The sequence below is a fragment of the Pyrus communis genome, chromosome 8 (assembly GCF_963583255.1).
Source record: "Pyrus communis chromosome 8, drPyrComm1.1, whole genome shotgun sequence".
NCBI lineage: Eukaryota > Viridiplantae > Streptophyta > Magnoliopsida > Rosales > Rosaceae > Pyrus > Pyrus communis.
Window position 1 is genome coordinate 20926564 of NC_084810.1, and position 10933 is coordinate 20937496.

The 10933-nt window shown below is 39.2% G+C and overlaps 1 protein-coding gene across 1 annotated transcript; it reads right to left on the reverse strand.

Moving 5' to 3' along the window:
- Positions 1–5214: 5214 nt before the first annotated feature.
- LOC137742088 (probable protein phosphatase 2C 23) lies at positions 5215–8371 on the reverse strand. The gene is made up of 4 exons (XM_068481834.1): positions 6578–8371; positions 6363–6476; positions 5712–5976; positions 5215–5612 (listed from the first exon to the last, which is right to left on the reverse strand). Exons 1-4 carry the CDS (start codon positions 8243–8245, stop codon positions 5497–5499), a joined length of 2163 nt encoding a protein of 720 aa, XP_068337935.1. The 5' UTR covers positions 8246–8371; the 3' UTR covers positions 5215–5496.
- Between the last annotated feature and the right edge of the window lie 2562 nt (positions 8372–10933).

A 10933-nucleotide genomic window follows, 5' to 3' on the forward strand; every position in this document is an offset into this window, starting at 1 on the left:
GAACGAATACTCCTAGTTTTCCATACACACCTGCTATGGCTTAACCTCCACCTCCTGAATTACCCTCTTCTTACCCTTCTGCTCTTTAGTCACCGCCTCAATAATCGGAGCCAAGTCAAAATGATCATCATCATTTGAATGATTCGCAACTAGCATATGACCTACATCCACAATTAACTCCGGCCGTCCACTCTTCCATTTTCTTGAGATATGCGAACTTCGATATTTGCATCGGGCCCTTCTTACAAGGTCTCAAGTACATTCTCTACCCCCGGTGCAACCACTCATCCCGGTCCGATCAATCCTGCATCAAAAACCTCATCTCTAGCCTTCCGTGCCTTCTCTTCCTCATCCCTTTGTTTTCTTATCCTCTCTGAGAGACTACCAATATAGGTAGCCCCCCGCAATTTTGTTCGAGGCTTGCTAGGTGACACGACAGTATCAACTAGTTCCTCATCACTCCTATCCTCATCTCCCATTGTGTTATGAGATTCACCCTCTCCATGATCAATAGAATGCTTCATCCAATTTGAATCAGATGACATTCCTTCTCTCTTGTACTCCTCCCTCCCTCTTGACCATTCTCATCTTGGCTTTCCCAGATTCATGCATCCCCCATTTCAACCCACGAAACCTGATTTTCGGAAACCATAATCCAAAGATTTTCCTCTAAGATCAAATTCAGCATCCAAACCTTTAAAAGCATACATTCCTTCCTGCGCTTTTTTGCACTCCATATGATCTCCCTCTATATTTAGCTCTTTACAAACCCTAGTAGAGTGCCCCAATACTCCACAGATTAGGCAATACTTGGGAAGATATTCATATTTAAAATCCACCCACACTGTGCCATCATCAGGAAAGCTTATGAACGTATCCTTCATCAATGGTTCTCTGACGTTAAAGCGGATTTTCACTCTAAGAAAACGATCGATACAATCCTTACTGACAAAAGTATCCACCTTCATAATTGTGTCCATTAAACCACCAATAGATTGTGCAACTGCTGACGTCATACTCAGTGGCGGGACATTGTGAACTTGAACCCAAAATACACCAAGCGAAAGTGACTCCTAGCAACCATTCCCTCGCAACGTGTGATCCGCAACTAACACCAAGTCACTCTTGAATATCCATGGTTGGTCTGCCTCTAGAACACGCTGCATATATTGCTCTCCAACAAACCTCTCTAGAAAACGTCTATCCCCCAAGTCTCTAATAAACACCCATTCCCGTCCTCTCCAAAAAGACATAAACCGATCAATGAAAAACTCTCCATGCACATCCTTTTTCATAAACACTTCTGCTACTAAAGTAAACTGGAACCCAAGCAAGGCTCTTTCAATAGCCTTCATCTCGATCATAACGCCCTCTCTCTCATTCTCGAATAACTGTAACTTAGCACCAAACCACGATCCCAAATCGTCCATATCCACACTCTTCTCCTTACTGGCCATAACAGTGCCACCCCTCACCATAGAGCCCTTGCGCACCAAGCAAACCACAAAGCCTAGCCCTTTTGAACCTCTATTTTTTCAAGAGAGACTCAATTGCTTCAAAACTTCTCACAAGATCCACCCCTAACTCTCCCCACTAAGATTGAAGGCTGTTGTCCCACAAACCCTAACCCTAGTTGACCCATTTCACCCTCCTTTTGATTTTGGGTTTTCTAGTTTGCTACGGCCTATTCTATTTCAAACCCTATTGTGACTTAAAAGACTCTGTCATTTAGGATATTTAAGGCCTTGTTGATACAAATGATTGACTTGGATATGACTATTTATTATATTATAGGTATTTTAAGGAAAGAAATGAACGATAAATTCTTTATTTTGTCCAAGTTGAAAGTTACTCATGAATAATAGTTGTCCCTTTTAATCTTTACCATTTTTTGTGAGGATTAGTAGGGATATCTTTTCTTCATGAGTAAATGCTGCAACTTGGACAAGATAAGAAATTTGTCATCCATTTTTATTCCTTGAAAATGGCTTCAATACAGTGAATAATCCAAGCCTATCCTTTCTATCAAACGAGGCCTTAGGAATTGCAATACATCGAGAGAATTACAAGATTGTCTTGCTTTTAAGAAGCACTTCAAGTCCACACCTATGTTCACATAGGGTGGGGGAAGCAAGGTAATTTGAATTATGGAGAGATCAAATCTAGGGGTGGTCTTGGGACCACTCAGAAGTTCGAAGAAGCGCTTGTGAGGACCTCCAAAAACTATCCAATGACCTAGGCAGGTGGTGGAAGAGAAAAGGCCACCATGGCTACGCAACAGAAGCTTTGGATCAAGAAGAAATATCTAATTTCAGATTAAGAGGAACACAGAGAAGACCACCATGACTCTGTTGTTGTTGGACCTTCGTTTCAAAGAAGAAGAAAGACTTTCTCTCTCCATTCCCCATGTGTCCAATTCTCCATTTTTTTTCTTTTTTTTTTTAATTGTTGTTCAATCCAAGTTGTGTCACCTAGTATTTTAATTAAAAAAGAAATAGTGTATTACTCAACCAATACTGTTTATACCACATATTTGACAGCGGTATTATTATTTTTAAATTGACTATAAATTCATACGACTTCTGAAAAATATTTCATGAAGTACTACGAATTCAATCACTTGAACTTTCATCTCATACCATCAAATCACTAAAATACTAAAGAAAAAAGTTATGATATTTTTGTTTTTTTTTTTTTTGTTTGAGAAAAAGATATTTTTGTATGTTATATATTAAATAATAAACCTAATTAAAATGATAAACCCAAATTCTTAATACAAGTGTTGTAGGTTTTTTTTTTTTTTTTTTGCAATGTAACTGGACATTTAATTATATGATAGATAATAAATTTACTTAAATTATCTTGTAAGTATAATTCTCAGTTTATTTCTTTGTCATTTTTTTTAATACAACAATATCATTTAAACTAAGAGGTGGAAAAATTGGTTAAGCCATACAACGTGCATCTATAATAATTTGATATTGAACTCTCTATTTACATGAGTTGAAGCTATACAAGTAAAAAGAAATGTCACAACTGTAATATTAAATGATATTTATTCGTTACTAAATGTAGTCTTTGATATCTTGTGGCAACCCAACTCAATTTAATCCACAACTGAAAAGGTTCACTAGGATTAGACAAAGGCCATTTTCTTGATTGAGGTAAGGTTCTAAAAGACGATAGGCGCTAGTCGGGTGGTGGGTTAGGGTCTGGCGCCTAGGAGACTAGGCAGGGTCTAGGCGGGCACCTAGACGGACTAGGCGGATTTAATTAAATTTATTATATTTCGTGTAAATAAACGTCTTTTTATACTTAAAAATATATATAATTTCATCATAAACTACAAAATAGAATAACATATATATTATGAGTTATTGGAACATAATGAAGCTTATAATGCGTGTTTATTTATATTTAACAAGTCTATTACAATTTATTGGAAACAAATAAAATGCAAAATGAAAGTTATTTATTTTTTATCTTAGTGAATCGCAACCTAGGCGGGTCTAGGCGTGCTAGGCAGGTGCCTAGGCAGGTGTCTCAGTAGGTCTAGGTGCCTTTTCTTAATTTTCAAATGCCTAGACATTAATCGAGGCGATGACCAGCCACCTAACACCCAGACGGGATTTAGGCAGGGCCTAGGCAGGGATTTTTAGAACCGTGGATTGAGGTGATTCTAGTTGCTAAACCCCTGCATTGCTCACTAGAAACCTGGGTCAGCCTTAAAGAACTCCTCCTATATCTCAACACTGAACCGAACCGCCATTATTACTAAAATTCAAAAGCTTTCCTCCTCCTGTTGTGGGGAGGCAACCAAAAACCTTCGGCTGCAAATAAATTCTGCAGTTTTGTCCTTTCAACGAAGGAAGCGAATGGGATAGGCTGAAACTGCATTAACTCAAATGTAGCCGGACGCAACTCAAAATATATTCGAAAGACTTGCAGTTTGAAAGGTCGTCTTATTACATCATTAATTCATGAGTGAGCCTGAGCCTGAGTCTGAGTCTGGCATCCACCTTTCCCCAACTGCATCTTTTTTGTGCAATTACTATGGATTTCAGAAGTGGATAGCAGTTAGGAGATTTATGATTTCTAATTAAAGCTTCAAAGCTATTAGCAGCAACAGGCCCTGCATGTCTTGGGGCTCTCCTTTTGCTGCGTGGCATCACCAAAATGCATATACCAAATTCAACTATACTACAATGTAGGGCACGCACATGAATGGTCGGATGTGCGGTCAATGATTCAACTGTTAACAATTTCATTATATATACTATACGCTGGTGGAAATATAAAATCTCGTATATGTGCATGATTAGAAATTTGACTCTTTACGTGTAAATAGTCATTGTGTGTTGCAAATGAATCAGTTTGATCAAAAGACATGCATTATATACATGAGAATTGCTATTCAGACACTTTCAAAAGTAAAGTTTTCAGACACACAAAACTGATTATATTGCTGATTTATTGTCGAATATCGGTAAACCCTACTAAAATACAAAATACACTTTTACTAGTATTACCATGTTACAACTTAAACTTATTATAATACGCTGAATGATAAATATTACAGGTGTCAACAAGTCTCACTCAAACGTATTTACGAGAGTGCATGAATATCGTTTTTCATGGTTATGACAAGGCAATGGTTTGGGTTTTATGCACATGGTCAACTAAAGGTTGACCCATTCCAAATGTTGACTTTACACTGTTCGCCCTTTAGCTAGCTGGCTCCCTCGCGACGATTCTTCATTCGGATTAAAATAATATGTTGGAAAAATCTCGTTCAAAAAAAAAAATGTTGAAAAAATGAGTGGGAATCTCTCCACCAAACTACCCTAACCATTGATTCAGTACATGATGGTACATTGAAGTTCCACAAGTCAACTTTCGGTACCACAGAAATCTCACAAAGAACATATACTCTAAAGAATAAGTGCAACACAAATAAAGAGCTTCACTTTCTGTGTGTGGAACCAATATATACTAACAGACACACACACACACACACACACACAGATATATGCTGATAAGGGAACACAAATATCCAAAACCTAGTATTTCTTATGTGGCAAAGGAACATTTGGAAAGCCAACAATCCAATTGCTCACAAAAAAAGAAGAAGATGCAGATGCTGCTGAGATGAAAAGTTTGATCATAAGAATTGCAGTAAAGTGATGGCAGAGAAGATAGTGCCAAACAAAACCCTTTTCGCAAGGTACGTCGATTATTCGAAAAATTACAATTTTGATTTTCTGTGAAAAGTTTATGTAATCAGCTAGAGAACCAGATTTTACATCTTTACAGTCCTCATCACCCAGAAAAGTGCACAACCAAGTTCCTCCTCAGGAACTTCCTGAAGCTCAATTGGTATTTTACAGAGGTGATTAGGGAAAAAACGAAGAAAAAAATGTCGAACAAGGAAGGAAATGCCTGACTTTTCCGGGATTTTCTCTGTATTTTTATCTGTTTATCTTTTATTTTCTCTACTTATACACATGATCTCCATATTCTTCCTTCTAGGGAGATAACAATGACAGAAACATCATCATGGTACCGCCTTCGATCCCCTTGGGGTATTTGGAGAAGGTCGTGGAAGTCCATTCCTGAGATTCATACAAACCAAGTTCACTGTATTAGTGTTCTGCAATGAATTAAATTTTTTTATTGGAACAATGTTTTCTCTAATTTTGATTACAACTTACCGGCCTTTTTTGCAGCACGAAACAGCACTTCCTCAACCAGATGCTGCGCCGGATCTCCTTCAGGTTGCAATGTGATGAAAAGTTCAACTTCGGAAACAGCTTCTTCGTTGGTAAAGTATTGATACAATCCATCAGAGGATAATATCAAAAACCTGTCTTTGGGACCTAATCTGTGGTGGTGGAGAGTCGGAGAACAAGTGATGTACGGGGAAGTCCCTATGTAGTCGATTTGGAACGCCTCTAGAAGTGCATTGTTCCATTTAGGCTGCACACAGACAGACAAATATCGATATCAGCAAGCGAACAATCTTGTCATGAAACATTGTAAATCTAAACGAAGAGATCCTTCAATGTAAAAATTGGCATTCAGTAAAATATTCCGTCATCCATCTGTCGCATCTAAAATCTCAATAGTTCATAATTTGCAGCTCAAATATTTTTCTATTTGTTCTAGCAATGATACTTCAAGTGATTTCTAATCTTTCTAAGTTATTCGTGCAGCTGAAGGTTACTAATCAGAATGGCTGTAATATCCGAATGCTTCTATTATCGATATACAAGCACAATTACTTGAGATGTAATGGACTACTAAATGAAAGAATGCTAACAAATAGGCTGTAGAGCAGCAGCTAGTGTAGAATGTAACAATACCTGTTTGAGAAAACCTGCACCGAATGCCCGAGTGACCTTCAAGGAGCCTTTGACACGGTCATTCATCACAGCGCAAGCATCCTCGGGGTGTTCATTTCGGATTCTCTGAACTTCCTGAAGAAAATGCAGCATACAAAAACATGAATCAAACCTCTCAAAACTAACAACCAAAACAGAAACACAAGAAACAACGCGAAAAACGAAACACAACACACCTCTTCTTCACTTGTGCTGTGATCCGTGGTCAGCTGAAATGCAGTCAAATTGGGAATCGCATTGCCTCTCTCGCCATCACATCCTTCCATATCATTCAAAGTTTCCTCATTAATCCTCTCCAAATCCTGCCTAATCTTCCCTAACCAATAATCGGGTTCTGCCTTGTGCGCCAAAACCACCCGACTATCGCCCACATTCATCACATAAACATCCTCGCCCTTCATCAGCATTACAAGAACACAAGAACCCATCAGAGCCAATTCAGGATTTTCCAAAAGCATCTTATCAGCAACTTCCAAATAGGCCTCCTCTGTTTTTCTCAAGGCTTCAGACAGAGCTTTCAAAACATCCGAGTGATTCGCACTTGGAGCTCCGGTGGACGATCCATCGGAATCCAAAAACTTACTGAGCTGTTCCTTTAACCTCCGATCAAGCTCTACTCTCTCTCTATCCCACTCACACCTCCACCTCCTCTGATTATCCTCCCATTTCCTCCCCGTGCCGCGGTACTTTGTTTTCGAATTCCTCCCTTCTTTTCTCCTCGAATTCGAATCTAAATTCCCCTCCCCACTTGCACAAGGATAATTCTCTTGCTCATCTACCACCGGATTCCTTCCCAAATCACCATCACTCTCCGAATTCGAATCTTCGGAGCGAACAGGGGAGGTTGCAGGGGCGGCAATGGCACCCGATTCCGCCTTCTCATCCCACAACAACCCTTTAAGCTCCTTGTTCACAGCCGTGTACAAGTTAGACATCAAGTAATCCGGCGCATCGGGGCCGTTGAATCCGTCGTAAATCCCGACGAAAACCCACCCGTCCTCCTCCGAAACGACTACGTGCACCCGATCTTCACCTGCCTTCCCCTGCGCCCACTGAAGATTCTGACTCACCAACGACTCGTCGTCTTCCAAACTCCCCTCGCTACTGAAATTCACGCTGCTAACGGTCAAATTCTCGTTGTGATTAATCTTCTCCTGTCCGCCGCCGACAACCCAATCCTCCTTGACCGAAACGACGCGGCTTTTTATCGGCATAGCGATGGCGTTCTGACCCCGATACATCGTCTTCGATATCGCTCGCCGTAAAACCTGAATAAACTTGCCCTTCCCGGATCTCGATTTAAACCCGAGACCGCCGATCGAGAAGCTCCGAGGCAACTGCTCGGAGTAACCCTTTTCCATAGGACCCGAGAAGATGCCCCGATCGAGTGGACCGGACATGAACCCGCGCTCGATCGGACCCGAAAGGAACCCTCTTTCCAGAGGACCCGACCCGGGAATTCCAGCGCCCGAAATCGGACCCGAGTTGATCAGATTTCTCGGGATGGGCTGCAGTGGAATCGAAGCGAAAGAGGTGGAGCTCTCGAAAGCGGCGGCACGATCGATGCTGTTGTAGGAGTAGAGATCCATTAGGGAGGTGGAGAGAGGGGTGGAGGTATTGGCGCTGACGGAAGCGCCGGAGATGGTTCTGAAGGTGGTTGCTTCTTCGGAGTGGACTTTGGAGGATGCGAGCCAAGCTGGGTCGGGTCGGACATAGCAGAAGGAGTGGCCGAGTCCCTCGTCGTATTGGTTCGATTCTAAAACTGACTCGTCGTGTCTGCCGTGACGGCGGCCTTCCTTGACGCCGGTGAAGCACCCGCTCACTTTCCCGAAGCCGTTCCCCATAATCTGATCGAACCCAAATCAAAAAATTAAAAATTGAAGTGAAAGATTATCGAGCTTTAGCTCTCATGGCCGATTGGTAGAGAGAGAGAGAGAGATGAAGCTGAGAAGAAGAAGAAGAAGAAGAAGAGGGAGAGGCGTTGACTTTAAGGGTTGGATTTTTGAAATGGGAAAATAAAAAAGACTTTTTGATAATTATTTGAATAGTGCTTTTTAGTAAACTCGTCGGTTTTAAGTCTTGAGATTAATTTTTGCTTCTCTTTAACTAGGTTGTCTTTGACGAGCGTGCAGTCAACGCGCGGTTGGGAGTGGAGGATATTTGCACGGCTCGGTGGGCCCGGGAAGGGGGAGACGTGGTTGATTTTTGTTGAGTGGAGGTTCTCTCACGCGCTCGTGAGATGCGTTGACACGACGTGGGGGAAATGCTTTGAAGCATCCAAAAGTCAAATAGCCACGTCCAACAAGTAGGCTTGGAAAAGCGTGCCGCGAGCACCGTTGGATCGGGACGAGGGGAATGAGGAGACGCGTCGGATCGGAAGCACGTGGGACGCGAATATTGCGTGGGGGATTTCTTTTGTCAACTCGAGTACGCTGTCCGGGGCTCACAGTGTTTTTTTTTTTTTTTTTGTCGTCGTCGTCGTCGTCAAAACAGCTCACACACAGTGTTGAGTGGTTGATTTTTTATTTTGGTTTGTTTTCTTAAAAATAGTATTGATAATCGCTGATAAGAAAAATGAATAAGTTCGATAAAAATTAATAATATTTATTTATTCAAATGATGAGTATGATTTTTTACTTAAAATTATTTGTTGTTGATTTCTAAAATTTGGTGTTTATAATCATAATCATTTATATTATAAATCACTCAATAAAGATTGTCTCTGTAAAAAAAAATATATATATATATAATAATTAAAAAGTTTAATTATGGAAGTGTATAAAAACATATGAACAAAATTGATAAAAGCATTACGAACCGTCTATGTATTTGCTACAATAGATTGACTAAACGACCTTAATTTTATTTTATTTTATTTTTGGAGAGATTATATTTACAGAGTGATTCATGATATGAACAGTTATGTTCATAAGTATGAAGTTTTCTTATTCGAACACGAAGAGTTTTAAATACAAGTAGCAGGAAGTAGTTTTTTCGAATAAGTTAGCGATTTCAATCCGATCGAAAGAAAAATGTTTTGCACATACATTATAAACAATGATTATCTTTTAGAAGCACATCAACGATTAAATTTGGAGGTTCTTCGGACTAAACAATCTTTCCAATTTGGTATTTTATTTTGATTTGTTTGAGCTACCATTTTTTGTTTTTATTGGGGGAAGTTTTTAGTTAGATTTGGATTATTAAATTTGGTGAGGTGGTGTGGTTCAAGATTAGTAGATTACTAATTATGTTATGTAAACGGGTAATGTGGGAGTTTATAAAGGAGGTTGACCAATGTGGACTTGTCTTTTTGTTGACTTTTAATTATATTTGACTATTAAATATTGATTAAATATTGATGGAAGGAGGGAGAGGGAGGTAGGTGATGATGTTAATACCAGAGGCTACATGTACAAACCCATTAGTGCTAAGTCAGTTTTTAAATAAGGAAGTCACATTTTATTTATTTATTTATTTATCTTTTGGGTTTGCAATTTACTCGACCAATTACTTTCTACACCAACAAACTAGCGTTTGATTTAATTGTTTTAGGATACTTAATTAGATGTGTAGTTCGATGCTAAGTTTTTACGTGTAATTTGTCTTGCCTAATTCTTCACTCTTTTTGTAAATGTGTTTCGTTCCAATTTTCTCTACTTTTATTGAAATTTTTATGTGCAATCTTTATGGAGAACTGCATGGATAAAGGTTGGAGGATCATCAAACCAAATTAAATTTAGATTATGCACTAGGACCAACTTGGTTATATTCTATGTGCCGCAACATTAGCGCTACGTTAGACATGAATTATATGAGACTTGAGAGAAAGATCTCAAACTAGCCTTCACATCACCAATAATTGGGTTGTGTGATGAAGAGTCTTGCTTAACGTTGCCAACAGAATGAACAAGTTGAAGAAAATCACATTCGAGGATAACTTGATCATAAGACGATATATATTTGTGATGAGTAAGATATCTAATTATGAATTATTTATTGTGATGTCGTAACTCTGTTTCTTAAGTGGGCTATCTCACTATGAAAGTTGTGTACATTTTATTTTTGAATAAAAATGAAGTTGGGCGAAATAAAGAAAATACATATCTCAATTGCTAAAACAATCACTTTTCAGAATTTCGTCAGTATATCGTCAATATTTAATTGCTATGTTGTCGTTAGTTAATTCTAATCGTTTTAGTTTCAACCAAATTTCTCTGCTAAAAAAAACCCAAGTCGTAAAGAAGTATCACAATTGAGTTTGGATTAGCCTTCTAACTTTTGCAGGTTTGAAGATATACAATTTTAGACATTGAAAGACGACTTTACAGTTGTTGAAGCACACAAGGGGTTGGAACTTGGAAGAGTTCAATGAGCTGGTCTAATTTGTTGGTTTCAAAAGGGGGATTTTGGCAAAAGAGGCGATCGTATAGGACAGTATTTGGGGTAAGGATGTGCATGTATGTGCCGATGCCAGTAAGACTTGACCATCTAGACAACTAAATATGTCAAACTTGCCTCCAATTTAGACA

Bases quoted from the DNA above. Each gene is read 5' to 3' on its own strand.
- LOC137742088 (XM_068481834.1), bottom strand. From the start codon at position 8,245: ATGGGGAACGGCTTCGGGAAAGTGAGCGGGTGCTTCACCGGCGTCAAG. The intron at 6,477-6,577 runs GTGTGTTGTGTT...CATTTTCTTCAG, and splicing joins ACAGCACAAGTGAAGAAGAG to GAAGTTCAGAGAATCCGAAA. The intron at 5,977-6,362 runs GTATTGTTACAT...GTCTGTGTGCAG, and splicing joins GTGCAGGTTTTCTCAAACAG to CCTAAATGGAACAATGCACT.